Consider the following 13,940-nt stretch of genomic DNA (forward strand, 5'->3'; position numbering starts at 1 on the left):
ATTTGCTTGGATTACCCGTTTGTCAGTTAGCATAGGAAATTAGGTTTATCCATTAGATGCTGAAGATGCTCATTAATTTTGTGGTGCTCACTGTTTAAATAATACTCCGTAGTACTGTCTGTAGGAAATTATAACTATTATATACTAATAGTAGCTGTTAAGTTGATCAGTAATTATGTGATGCTCACTGTCTATATGCTATTCCTGCTGTAGTTTCAGTAGGAAATTATGAATGCTTTCAATTCCCTGTGAACATGAAATTCAGTTACATAACTGCATTATCGGTGATTACCTAAGTTACCATTTCATAGTAGTTATTTTTGTGGTGCAAAGCTTATCCAGGGAAGTACATCTTAATCATTCATTCATGATTTGATAGACTTTGTAATATGAAATTGTCATTCTGTATTTTGTCAATCTGTATTGCCATTTTGCCATCCATGATGCCCCTACTTCAGTTGGTTTGTTCAACAATGTCTATGCTGGCATTCTTGAATCACCCAAGCAATGAATTTAAATCAACTAAATTTGCTGTGATGCTATGTTGCTTCTTGCTTCTGCGTTCCAGTTTCTGTTCACCCTTGTGTTCTTTGAGAGAAGGCTACTGTGTTGTGATCTTTTGCAGTTTCTTAGCTATGCTACCATGCTTATCGGCTAATTTTCATCAGTTAACTTTCTGTGATCTGATACTTCTGTTTGTATTGTATTCAGTGGAAGAAGAAGCGCATGAGGAGGCTGAAGAGGAAGCGCCGAAAGATGAGGCAGAGATCTAAGTAGGCGAAGGAGATGGGCGATCATGGTGATGGCGTGTCGCAGTGATCCATGTCTTCGGCTGCCAAGCTCGTTGATATGTCAAGCTGCTTGGCGTGGTGCCACCATTCGACTGTTGAATGGCTTATTTACCTGTGCTGTTATCATCTTATATCCCTAGTTTTACCAAGAGTTTTGCACCAAGACATGTCGGTTCAGTTATGTGAACTTGTTATGGAGCCGTATTTGCTGCTAATGTTTACCTACCGTTGAGTAATTGCTTTGTTGGCTCTGTGGTAACATCTATTGATTGCTGCTTTATCTGTTAGCATTGGTGTGTTGATCTCTGCGTTATTGCTTGCTTGATGGTTTCAGTGTAGGAATTTCCCTGGAGACGCTGATGCTCAGCCTGGACAGGCCTTACTTTTTCTTTAGAAGCTTAACATTGTTTTGCATGTCTGCAGTTCTTCGGCTGGTTCTTGCTTCCTGTGGTAGCTTGTTTGTTGTTCTACTTAGGGCCTGTTTTGCAGGGTTTAACTTCCAAATTTAACTCAAGAGTTGGCTTTGGAGAGCAGCCTGAACCCTGCTCTCTAGTCTATGGCTGTGTTTAGTTTCATGCTAAAATTGGAAGCTTGACTAAAAATTGGAAGTTTGAAGAAAAAAGTTGGAAGTTTATTAGCCCTATCGTTTGGCCTAAACAGCTAAAGAATAAACCAAAATTTGATTTTGAAATGCTTTTAACATAATTTTTTTTTAATGTTGGCTTTTAAGTTTTGAAATGCTTATGTGTGCATGTGATGGAAAAGTAAAGTTAGGAACTAAACAAAGCATATGATTTGAGAGCATACCAGTCTGTTCTGATCCCTTTTAAGGCGAAGCTGAAACATCTTGGTTCTCTAGTTTATTTTCTGAGAGGTGCAGCTCAAAACAGTTTGATTTAAATAAGCCCTAGGAGTATGTAGTTTGGAGATATTTTGCAAATTTTGAATTTGCTGTTCATTGCGGTTAAGTAATTTTGCGTTTATTTCATATCGTGAGCAATGGTGTGACATTGGATAGGTTGTTTAAATCTGTTTTAGATGTAGCGTGGAAAGATTAGATGGAAGCCGTCTAAATCATGTTCATGAACGTATATTTTTCGTTTATTTCGCTGCTTTCACGGTGTTTCGACCTCTGTGTTCTGGTAGCTTTTCTTGGTACGCTGCGTTGGAAGGATCAGTTCTAGCTACTCATTGCATACTGTTCAATGTTAACGATGCATATTATTGTGGTTGATTGATGAATTTTAAACTCAGCGATAATTTGAGGGATATAAAGTGAACTTATTCATAGACTGAATTAGGCCCAAATATAACCGCACAGCCCATTTCACATCCAAATGTGGGCCCATTACATGGAGGCCCATCACCGTCTCGCACTTTCTCGCTTCTAGTCCCCAATCTGAAGCCCCCCTCGATGGCATCGCCGCTCCAATGGACGGCTCCGATCCACCCGCCGCCGCCTCCCCATCCGCCGCAGCTGCCGCCGGCGACGACGACGACGAGCGAGCCGCCGCGCCCGCGGCCCAGCCGGAGCGGTGCGAGGCTCTGGCCGGGGCCATCGCGGGGGTGCTGGGCGGCGCGCTGCAGGAACACGAGGCGTGCGCGGCGGCCACCGCTCGGAGCCAGGGCGAGCTCGCCGCCGCCGTCGACCGGCTCAACGGAGGTGAGTGCGTGCCTGTCTCTCCGAGCCTTCCCCCCGCGACTTCCGTTGCTTTGCTTCCTACTGCTGCTGTGTAGGCTCGTCGACTCCTAGGGTTTTGTGTGCCTTTTATGGTGTAGGAATCGTCGTTCGAGTTGCGTTGACGATTTTCTGCTATGTGATTGATTCGTAGAAATGTTCTGATGCACTAAGGCGTTAGCTTGCGGCATACGTGAACCAATAATTAACGAATTATGCTTATAGTTCACGCATTTTGTGAATTGTGCTAGTATCGAGTACAATCTTCTTTACAAGCTATGCAATATGGACAAGTACGTCTCTAATTGTCTGGATATTTTGATACTGAATTACTGATATAGTCTTCTTGTTTCCAGCATTAGGTAGATATTTTCGTGTCCGTTCCCGCTGAACTTTTATCTGTTTGCTACATGGATGATTGGATATTCATGTTAGTTCAAGAGGATTTCTTTTTTGGTTTAGAGTTGTATTCAAGTGGTTTGGATGAGTTGAAATTAGTTCTATATTTATTTCAAAATCGTAACATTGCTAAAGATCGTCTCCATTTTTTTCCTTATTGCAAAACTTGTTATGATTGGCTTATTGAAATAGCTGTTAAACTGATGCAGACATGCAGTACGATTTCTTGTGTGGAGTTGAACTAGTTCACGGAACATGCCATTCATCTTTTGTTATTAAACCTTGTAGTATACTGTACAATAAATTAGCGAACCAGGAGATTTACTGACTGTACTTGTATGGTTCTTAGTTCCAATCATAAATTGAATCCTCATTTGGTTGTTTGATATGTTTATGATTGGGACTTAGAGAGGTTATTTGTATTTAATTTCACCCTAAACATGAATGTATGAACTTGTAAATCCTAGTAAGGGAATTGCTATTATGAAGATCAACATAGTCAGAAACTTTTGGGATATCCATACTGTCCATGCATGACAAAGTACGAATTCAATTTTGGTTGACCTGCCTATTTTTTTGATCTGTCTATATTCCTCGAGGTAGTTTATCTACATTTTCTACATCTGATTCTTCCTCCGGTCCTCCCTTAAAAAAATGTTGATATTTGCTCAGTTTGCCTCACATCAAATATGTTATTTCAAAATGCGGTTTCTCCATGGCCCTTTGTACATGCACTAATGAATTATATGAAATTACCTTTATTCTTTTGCAGAACTAGACAAGCTATTAGAGAATGCACCCTCCCCGGTCATAATGCAACAAGCCACAAGGATTTGTTCTATTCGCAAGAGAGTTTTAGCTCTGAACATGCTCCTGCGCTCCATACAAAGACGTATAGATAACATTGATAGAATTGTTTCTACTGGTGTAACAAGTGGTATTGCTCTTCTACGATGAATAATGTATTGGTCTGAATCTTTCTGTCAACACTTTGATGAGTCCCTTATGATTAACATCTTGCATTTTGTTCGCAGATCATTCTTCTCATGTACAGTTGCACAGACAGAATTGAAGTTGGATTGAGGTACAGCATATAGTCCCCAGATGTTGGCCTTAATAAAATATGCTGACAACAGATTAGTCCTGATGAATCGAATAGAGATGCAGAGTTGTGATTTTCCTTATTTGCTAGTATAATCTAGTGCTAAAAACTCGAACAATTTTATATCTGAAATGTTATAAGCCTCACCAAGTATCACATAAGAAATCTTCTCTACCTTATAATTGCATCTTTTATTGACTTGCATGCTGTATATGACACCCCTGCTATGAATTACAGGGTTTAGAAGATAGTTTCCACTGTTACCCCGTGTACACCCGTTTCTATCTGGGAGAGTTGCCATTTGAAGTTCTACTGTAAGCAACATTTTCGTACGAAGTTGTGCCTAAAAGTGAGAGTAACATTTGCAGTTTGTCCTCCAAATGAGTCTCACTTACTCCATTTCTTTTTGCCATTTAATGGAGTGGGAGTAATATATTGGACCAATCTTTTTTTTTTGTTCGTACTGCAGACTGGGAAATGTACTTCAGATGTATCATTTGCATTTGTGAACTTTCTTTTTGTGGGTGAGGAATCGTCACTGCATATATCAGATGAATGTTGCTCCATCGACACATCGAAGTTGCCAACAACGTGAATCAATCGATTGTGTTGTTATATGTTTTCTGTTGTACCTTTCTGGCCAACCTTGTTCCCACATTTCAAACAAATTGTCTAAATTTTGTTTAATCGATGAAGCCGACCTGTGCCGGCTTGCGTATATTCATTGATGCGGCAACGTTAGTGAAAACAAGAAAATTTAGAATAGTTGTTAATTGATTCATCTAGTACGTTACTATGTACTCACTCCCTTTCAAAATATAAGGAGTTTTGGTTAGACTTGACAGTATTGAGATGTGTCTCGTCTAATTAAAACTCCTTATATTTTGGGACGGATGGAGTATTATGCTCTAAATGTACTGCCAGACGAGGAAAATATTGTGCGCAGCGAAACAATCTTTGATTTATCGTTTCAAGAATGCTTCACTTACAGCCTCAATGAACAATTAACAATGATTTCTCCATAGAATAGATGCCGTGCTCTGTAACATTCTGGCGAGGCGTATTCCCAAATTCCAAACATATTCGATCGATGATTTGGTACACATTCTGGCGAGGGCTATTCCCAAATTGCAAACAAATTCGATCGACGACTCCAACCAGTAAATTTTACAGACATTCTTGCCGGCAGATTGCAACCTGATGTACAATCTGGAGGGTTTTCTTCCATGCTCCAACATGAAGTGAAACTGACTCACAGTTAATGGCACTTGCGCTGGCAAACTCTAGCGCCAACCATATATGAAGTCACTACTCAGTAAAGCATATATGAAGTCATGACTCAGTAAAGAAAAACACACCGAATTGCTCATAGTGAAGGTTGAACCACAGGGAATGAAAACAATGTGTACAGTTAACAACAATAGATATGAAGATTGAACCACAGGGAATGAAAACAATGTGTACAGTCATGACTCATAGAATGCTGAAGTTTACAGGGAAACAAACCACCACATTCACAAGCTTCCCAAGAAACAAAGGAAAGAACTAAGCAATGAAAAAGATATGAACCTCCAGTAGAGGCTCTGAATCAAAAGCTGTACATGTGCGAATGACTATCTAGGATTTCCTCTTGCCAATGTTACAATCACATCAATAAACTTATCTTTCTGTCAACTTTGCTTGCTGACAACATGAGCGCGTTGGATTTTCTATCTATGGTTCCATATTACAAAGGCATCCATGTGCTGGCTAAGTACATGGAGAACCTGCATCAATATAGAGATTGTAAGGAGATTATCAATCCATGGGAAGACTGCAATAATCTCAACTAGTAACTGATAATTATGATTCCTATGGAAAACCATATATTACCAGTTACCTGCATTTCTGTTCTCAGAGGCGCATGTAACCATCTTTGTGACCCTTAAAGAGTTTCAGATGTCTCTTGTTCTGAGAACTGCTCCGGGCCAGTGCACGGCGGGTTCTCCATGCCGACACGTGTGAATACAATGAAGGAAATAAGAAACAAAGCAGCAGGATCAACAAGATCACGACGCATATTAACATGACATTGAAGAAGCCATCTAGATTTGCAGGGTTTTTCTGCTCAGTCCATGGCACACCACCAACATTCATCCCAAAAACTGCACAAACATTGCAGCAGATCATGTAAATTGGAGACCTTAAGCAATAAATGGCATCAGAAATACGCATGGGAACATACCTCCAGTGACAATGGATAGAGGAAGGAATATTATGGACAAAAATGAAAGATAGTACAAGCTTTTGTTTATCTGCTCAGATTGCCAGCTATCTAGACTAGCTTGAAGTGTAGTCACCCTATTCGTTATAAATCCAAGATTTTCCTTCAGCCTCCTAAGACGGCCTATCAGATCTTCAAGAGCAACAATATCTTCACTCGCAAACCAACTCTTGCTCGCACATTTTTCCTTTACACGGGGGAATACTTGGTCACCATGAGAAACAACCTAGGCAAGAAATCATTAAAGCCCATGACTTCTATTATGCGTTCCCGATCCAGTGAACAATAACATACTCATACATTGAACTCCATTTTAGCAATTTGAGATAAATCTCAGAAAATACCTGAAGCAGGCGCTGTAGATCAAGATGCATTTTGGGGAATCTCCTTCCATCCAACAAAAGTTTCCTCATAAAGTGACCACCTGCAAGCAAGATTCACAGAAATATCATAAATACCTTCAAAGCCCATTAAGAGAAAGAATAACATCTGCAGAATGCTATAACAAATTTGAGCATAAGTTTGGCTAGTAGTAAATAAACTAGACTTCACATTGACTTCCATTGACATTAACCTATGTAGAAGTAGAACAGATATCCATAGACTACGTGAGAAATCCATCTCAGAAAATATTCTGTTGCACATACTGATCATGTGAAATGAATCCCATCTGGAATCACAGCTAGCAATATAATCATGGCATTTCAGGAAATACGGTTGCTGCCAACATGACATTCAGAAATTTCATTCCACCATACATAACAAACTATAAATTGATGACCTTTCCTTCTTCTCTGACCTTACTTCACCCCAAATTTATAATTTATTGGCTGGGTTTAGTTCCAAAGTTTTTCTTCAAACTTCCATCTTTTCCATCACATCAAAACTTTCCTACACATACAAACTTCCAACTTTTCCGTCACATCGTTCCAATTTCAACCAAACTTCCAATTTTGGTGGGAACTAAACACACCCGAAATCACCTCTAAAAGGAAATACACCGCTTCAGAATCAATTTAAGCACGAATATGGAATTGGAACTTCTCCATGGAACAGTAACAATCAAGAATCAATTCAATAGCATCAGCAACCTCCTTCCAATCATAGGAGTTTTTCATCAAGTTGCCGCCCCAATGCGGATGGACAATCACAACAGAATCGATAATTTTCGACAAATTCCCAATTTTTAGACTTCCAGTTTAGTGTAATCCAATGAGCCCATAGAACAAAGCAAAGCACAATAAATTTCTCTCGTGCATAATCATGAACAACAGACGTAACGAAGAAGCTAGTTCGTCCTACCTAACAACATCACCAGAAAAGGGAAAAAAAGGGCACCAACTTTGTCTAACGAATGGAGATGTTCTTAGAACCCTAATAATTTGATTTATGTTTATATGCGATTACTAGTCAAGAAAGCAACCTCCACCTACCCTTGTCGAGATGCAGCTCGATGCTGTCGAGCTCCATCTCGAGGCGCGTGACGATGTCGTGGACGTGGTCTACGTGCGTTCCCAGGACGTGCACGAGGAGGTTGGACACGGTCCGCGGCACGGGGTTGTCGGTGTGCGCGCCGTCGGCGTGGTTCATGGCGAGCAGCGACTCGAGCAGCCGCTCCTCGATCACCACCCCGCCCTCGACGGCGCGCCCGCCGCCGTGGCCCTCGTCGGAGAGCGACGCGGTCACCCCGAGCGGCACCTCGGAGAGGAGCGACGCCTGCGTGGTCCCGAACGCGAGGCGCGGGACGCCGCCCACGGACACGGTCACCACGGAGCTGTCCGTGACGCGCGCGGCGAGGCGGAGCGCGAACGCGCTCCCCACCGGCCCCGGCGAGCTCACGCGGAGAAGGAGCGCGCCCGCCCCGCCGCCGCCGCCGCCGTCCACGACGCCGCAGTGCGGGCCCGTGGCGACGAACGCGAGGATCTCCTGCAGCGTGAGCGGCGGGCAGAGCAGCTCGATCAGCGCCTGCGCGTGGTGGAGCGGCTTCGCGGCGGCGCCCCCGGGCTGCTGCCGCGGGAGCTCGATGTGGTGCCACGTGAACGCCCCCGGCGCCGCCGCCGCGACGTCCCACGCCGCGTCGGCGAACCCCCCCTCGCCGTCGAACACGTACGCGTGGCGCGGCACGGCGCCCGACGGGAGGTGCTTGCCGACCACGGGAGACGGCGCCCGCGCATTCGCGAGGTCGGATCCCGCCGCCTCCGCGTACGGCGACGGCTCGCCGGCGCCGGCCGCGGCCGCCATTGGCATCGGAATCAACGCGTTTGGGGGGAAGGAAGAAATGCTTGGGAGGGAGGGACCTATATGCTAATTCAGACTCATCACGAGGACCAAAATGTAAATATTTCAACGGACGGCAGCGGATTAGAGGGGCTTTTCTGCAAAAAAAAAAGCTGGGGTTAGTTACGAAGTTTAGGCTTAATGCGGGGGAGGTTAGTTGCTAGGATTAGCGTGAAATTTAGCTTAATTAATTAAGGTTGGTCAGGTGATTATAATGCGGAGGATAATGAGGGTGGTAATCTTGGCATTGGGGTTGACTAATTTGGGAATCTCTCTCTGATGATGCATGGATCTCACGATGTGTAGGTGTTATATAATGTTAGTTTAATTCGTTTTGCCTTGATTTGTTCATCAGGTTTGATTAAAATTTGTCGGTTTAATAGGTTTTTTTATTACCTTGTAGTTTGAGCTATAATAGATCACGAGCTGATTTTTTATTTTTTATTGGGGCTAAGATCGAGGATTTGTTTTGCTGTATTTTTATTTTAAATTCCTATATATGAACATGGGTTTTGCCTTCGATCGGTGCTCCATATATGTGTATTTTCATTTAATTGAATAGAATATGCGCACATGCATACACCAAAGCACACCACACATACACATCCTACTTTTACAATTTGTTGGTACACATAAATATTAAGCACACTCGATTACGTTATAAGATACTTCCCCGTCCCAAAATATAGCTAACTAGTACATGATGAGACATTACCTAGTACTACGAATCTGGACAGCCTCCTGTACTAGGTCCAGATTCGTAGTACTTGGTAATGTCACATTAGCTACATTTTAGGACAGAGGAATTAAGAGATTTACGCTTTCGTCTCTTGGAGCGTAGGATGAGGATTTATAGGGTATACTCTTCTTCTTGTGCATGTATGTGTAGGCTGTCCAGATTCGTAGTACTAGGTAATGTCACATCCTATATTAGGTAGCTATATTTTGGGACAGATGAATTAAGGGATTTACGCTTTCGTCTCTTGGAGCATAGGATGAGGATTTATGAAGTATATTCTTCTGCTTGTGCGTGTATGTGTGCGTCTTCTGAGCTATGTTCTTTTTCCCTTCCTGAATTAAGATAAGTCCTTGAATTTTACACGTATTCATGACTCATTCTTACATTTGTTTTACGCACGTTAAGTAGTTTTAGTTTTGGTCAATCCTTGGAACGAGGACTGATGATACATGAAGCCAATCACATCAGACATGGGTATATGAAGGTTCTAATCTTGTTGTTTCAGTATGGAAGCTTCGCATGAAGGCGATATGATGTCACCTATAGTGCTTAATTTGTCAATGAAAAATAAAATGATATGGACTATGGCACTTAATTTATGACCGAAAAATAAAACTGGTACGGAAAATGGTGCCTAATATATCAACGAAAATTTAAACTGATGTGGACAATACTACTTAATCTGTCAATGAAAAAAAATATTGATATGGACATGTAAGGTCAAACAAGTGCCATCTTATACTCCAACCTTTGCTAGCATCTCGTACTGTTTTTGACCAAGCTGGTTGGGGATTTCTTAATTTACAAGGTCCAGAAAATTTGCTTTGTGTATTTCTTTTAGTCCTTATTTTTTAAAAAAAACATTATGATATTTCTTAAAAGTGTTTACTGCTACAAAAGACTTATTCCTGCATTTTTTCTATGAGAAAAAACTACGAATCAAAATGTCCTTAAATTATTTTTTCATAAATACTAATATTTGATTTTTCAATATAGAAAAGGCATATTTTATCAGCTCCATGAAAGCAACCCATGCCATGTCTTTATATACCCTTTTCTCTAGAGCTTAAACTGGATAATCCTAAACAGTCAAATCTTATTAAGAAGTCTTTCTGAAGAAGCTTATTTTGCCTGGAAAGATCAATCTGTCTATCCACAGTAAAAGAACAAGGCATGATTCCTCATCTCCTGTGGCCATCACTATCTTTTTTCTCAACAGTGGTTTCAAGTTTTTTTTTCAACTGCATGAAGAATCAAAAACTCCCAGAGAGCAAGTGCAATGTTGACTCAGCTTGTCCAAGGCAGAAATAAAAAGAGGATGAGGATAAAAATTCCAGGACACAATGCTGCTCATCTCATTTCCATTCCTTTTTGCTAAAAAGCACATAGGCTAGCACCATAGCCAGCATATTTACATTTTTTTTTCTCACAAAAGAAGCACAAACATGGCACATTTCGGATATATTTTTTTCTTCATTTTTTGCCCTATTGTTTTTCTCTTGTTTATATCAAGCTTCAAAACACACTTGATTTAACAATAGCTTTGTAGTAATGATACAAATCCACCAAGGGTATCAATCATCCATAGACCCTTGGGATTAAACCCTAGATGAGCCCCTGTTCATCATCTTTTCCATGAGGTGACACCAACAACCACATTGCTCACCTATACCATAACAAAACAGAACAGTCAATCAACTGGACATTTCAGAGCTGAAATACATGTACTCTTCAGCTATCATTTCAGAAGTGAAACTTTCTGCTATTCCAAGAAAAAAATTCAGAAGGAAATTTTGGTTTTAGGGTACTACTAGTTAAATGTCTAGGCGTTGCAATGGACCCATAAAAACAACTATCATATTTTTGTCTGATACTGAAACTCGGTTTTTCTAGCGAGAAGACGACATGGAAGTCGGACGTGCACTTTTTTTTTCTCTCACGCGGTGCGGGAAGGAGGGTGCGGTGGGTGGGCCGGTTCGGTTTATTACAAGATTTTCTCGTGCTGCGTGCGGTAGGGTGGGATGGGAGGACTGCGTCTTTTAAAGTAGTAGATAGTAGAGATATATAGCCTAGAGATGAGGCTTACCAGCTTGCCCTTATCATCCAGTGTCTTAGGATTCTCTACAAGGACAGTTTGAGGCCGAGCATCCTGCAAGTAGGAGAAAGAAAAGGAAATTCAGAGAACAAAGCTAGCATCGTCATCATGGAACATTTGACATCACATAAGATTCAGATTGTTTCATTTGTCCCAATGGACCATCATCATTTAGTTTCATTGTCCTGATAACGGAATTGGAAGATAAAAATCTTGGCCGAGGCATCGAGTTCTGCTGGCTAATCATAGGTACATGCCTACTTTGAGAACTGATTCCATGAAAAACCATGGAGCAAGCTGAACCTACCAAAGTTGTCATCTTTTTTAAGAAGAGGAGAACCATATGCATCCCCTAGTTGATGCAAAATTAAAGATAAAAGCAAGTGCTGGTTTGTTCAGTCAATGGTCCCATGAAATTTTGTTCACAGAAATGAGAAAATCTAATTGAAAATTCCATATTTTCAGCTTCAGAAAAACCTGTGCCGACTACTGATATTCTAGGCAAAGTTAAAAGGTTATTCCATCTTTCCAGTTGATCAACTCAGGTTGCTGTTCAGTTGTGGAAAGATCATTCAAGAACACACTAACTATTTATCACCAGGGTTAAACCTTTCGGTTTAGCCGATTTGATCGGTCCTCATGGAAATGCCAAATTTTTTGAAATTTCGGTCTGAAATTTCCGAAATTTTGAATAAAATTTAGTTGAATTTGAACAAATATTACCAAAGTTCACGAAAAAATTAAAAAAATAAAAAAATTTGGCCGAAATAATATCATATCAGAGAGGTCTAAAATGTCCGAAATTTCGGAAATTTCGTTTCGGAATTTCCAACCCTGGTTATCACCGAGCCGATGAGCCGACGATGATTACTACCAGAGAGCGAAACCGGAGAGCGAATGCGCGATGCGAGAAATATAGAGGGTAGAAACATTCAGAGATGAGAACATACCCTGACATGGTTAACATATCTGCAGGTTGCACACTGCACAGTTGAGGCTCCAGGTGGGTGCATCAGAGTCGTCCGGCACTGCCCGCATGTCAGGTGTGCAATCTGGTTGGCTGAACCACCAAATAAAACCATCCATGATCAGCTCAGATTTCAGTAGATTAATTTCATCCCAATTTGCAGCTCTGAATCAGCTGCAAATATGATCTTTTCAGAGAAAGATATAGTATGTGCAAAAATATGATCATTCACCTGATCTGGTGGAGTTGAGCCTGTTGCAGCTGGGGCAGCGGATGTTGGAGGCGCCGCGGTTGTAGAACAGCAGCGTGGGGCAGCCGCTGCAGATGAGCTCCGACATGTCGGCCACCGCTGACGGGTTGACGGCGGTGAGCGTGTTGCAGCCCGGGCAGCAGACGCCGGCGACCCCTCTCCTGTACTGGACGACGCGCCTGCAGCCGCTGCAGATCAGCTGGTCCTGCATATGCCTGCAAATTCACCAAATTCACAGCTCATTCGATTCAGAGCCACAACAAGAAGATGATCACACTGAACTGAACCACATTCTTCTCCATTCATCCAACCCATATATCATTTTGTTTTCTCGACGAACAATTACTACTAAACCTGACACACTAAACTACAGAAAGATGAGATAAACCCCAAGAACTGCATGCTAGCTAACCCAAGATTACATCTAAGAAGAGATCAAGAGCATTACCAAGGCAAGAACAGCAGGAAGAACAAGCACCTGACTCAAAAAGCCAAGTGTGATGAACTGTGAGAGAGAGGAAGAAGCTGAAGCAAGAAGAGCTAGATGAGCTTGGAGATCGAGTGCTCCACGGTGGCAGGAGACGAAGCTGGGAGGGAGGTGGATTTAAAGGGAGAGGGGGATGATGGCCGGATTCGTTTGGGATAAATTCTCGGAATCTGCAAAGAAATCAATCGTTCGCTCGCTCGCTCGCGGCGACGACGACGATGGTGGATGGATGGATGAATCATCAGCATCATCATCATCACCATGGATGGGTGGATGGATGGATGGAGAGATGATGCCTTTCGGATATGGGCGAATTACTCTCCTCTCCTCTCCAACGACAGAATCTTTTCTCTTCTTTCTTTCTTTCCTACGCGCCAATAATTCTCACAGCTTTCTTTGCGGCTGCTTGCGAAAGATTAATACTAGAGAAGTGCAAGTTAATTTGATTCGATTCTGAGCTCAATTCTCAAGGCAAGTTTGTTAGTTTTTTGCTGCAGCTGCGGATTAGAAGGAGTAGCTTTGCTTAATCAGTCGTGTTTGCATGCATGCAGGGTGATACGTTTGTTGAGCTGAGCTTGGCCTTTTTTGGGGTGGTGGTTTTCGGTTATAAGCCGTACGTTTTGTACCTGTAACTGTCAGGAGGTCTACTCCGTATTGCAGTAGCAGTCTTGCAGAGATCGGATTGAAGATTTGCAGGGGAAGCGTGATCCAAATCTGTGCTGAATAAAATATAAATCGATCTGTGCTCATCAAGACAAGAGGGGGAAGTGGCAAGCCAAACGTCCAAGTCCAACGTGCTGGTAAAGGAGCTTGTTTGCAACTTAAATTAAAAATAAATAAAATTTCACAAAACTATAGATACTCGATCAAACTATCGCAAAACTATAAAATA

General features: G+C 41.9%; 3 protein-coding genes across 5 annotated transcripts; 1 reads left to right on the forward strand and 2 right to left on the reverse strand.

Annotated features, from left to right (window-relative positions):
* Nucleotides 1–771: 771 nt before the first annotated feature.
* On the forward strand, nucleotides 772–4,542 carry LOC9266083 (uncharacterized). 3 transcript variants are annotated; one of them, XR_001548208.3, is made up of 5 exons: nucleotides 2,208–2,454; nucleotides 3,641–3,805; nucleotides 3,903–3,952; nucleotides 4,208–4,284; nucleotides 4,440–4,542. XR_001548208.3 is itself a non-coding variant. In XM_015794259.3 (4 exons), exons 1-3 carry the CDS (start codon nucleotides 2,223–2,225, stop codon nucleotides 3,938–3,940), a joined length of 435 nt encoding a protein of 144 aa, XP_015649745.1. In that variant the 5' UTR covers nucleotides 772–2,222; the 3' UTR covers nucleotides 3,941–3,952; nucleotides 4,208–4,542. The 3 variants fall into 3 exon arrangements, 1 of the variants encoding a protein (XP_015649745.1); XM_015794259.3 differs by having other exon boundaries at nucleotides 772–2,454; nucleotides 4,208–4,542; XR_003243819.2 differs by having other exon boundaries at nucleotides 3,641–3,830; nucleotides 4,208–4,542.
* An 834-nt stretch (nucleotides 4,543–5,376) lies between these two features.
* Nucleotides 5,377–8,505, reverse strand: LOC4344586 (uncharacterized). The gene is made up of 5 exons (XM_015793382.3): nucleotides 7,667–8,505; nucleotides 6,578–6,657; nucleotides 6,195–6,459; nucleotides 5,850–6,114; nucleotides 5,377–5,736 (listed from the first exon to the last, which is right to left on the reverse strand). Exons 1-4 carry the CDS (start codon nucleotides 8,478–8,480, stop codon nucleotides 5,864–5,866), a joined length of 1,410 nt encoding a protein of 469 aa, XP_015648868.2. The 5' UTR covers nucleotides 8,481–8,505; the 3' UTR covers nucleotides 5,377–5,736; nucleotides 5,850–5,863.
* Nucleotides 8,506–10,580: 2,075 nt separating this feature from the next.
* On the reverse strand, nucleotides 10,581–13,134 carry LOC4344587 (protein LOL4-like). Its single transcript, NM_001422892.1, has 5 exons — nucleotides 13,010–13,134; nucleotides 12,544–12,776; nucleotides 12,295–12,404; nucleotides 11,336–11,398; nucleotides 10,581–10,915 (listed from the first exon to the last, which is right to left on the reverse strand). Exons 2-5 carry the CDS (start codon nucleotides 12,770–12,772, stop codon nucleotides 10,874–10,876), a joined length of 444 nt encoding a protein of 147 aa, NP_001409821.1. The 5' UTR covers nucleotides 12,773–12,776; nucleotides 13,010–13,134; the 3' UTR covers nucleotides 10,581–10,873.
* Between the last annotated feature and the right edge of the window lie 806 nt (nucleotides 13,135–13,940).

Source organism: Oryza sativa, chromosome 8 (genome assembly GCF_034140825.1).
Source record: "Oryza sativa Japonica Group chromosome 8, ASM3414082v1".
NCBI classification, from domain to species: Eukaryota; Viridiplantae; Streptophyta; class Magnoliopsida; order Poales; family Poaceae; genus Oryza; species Oryza sativa.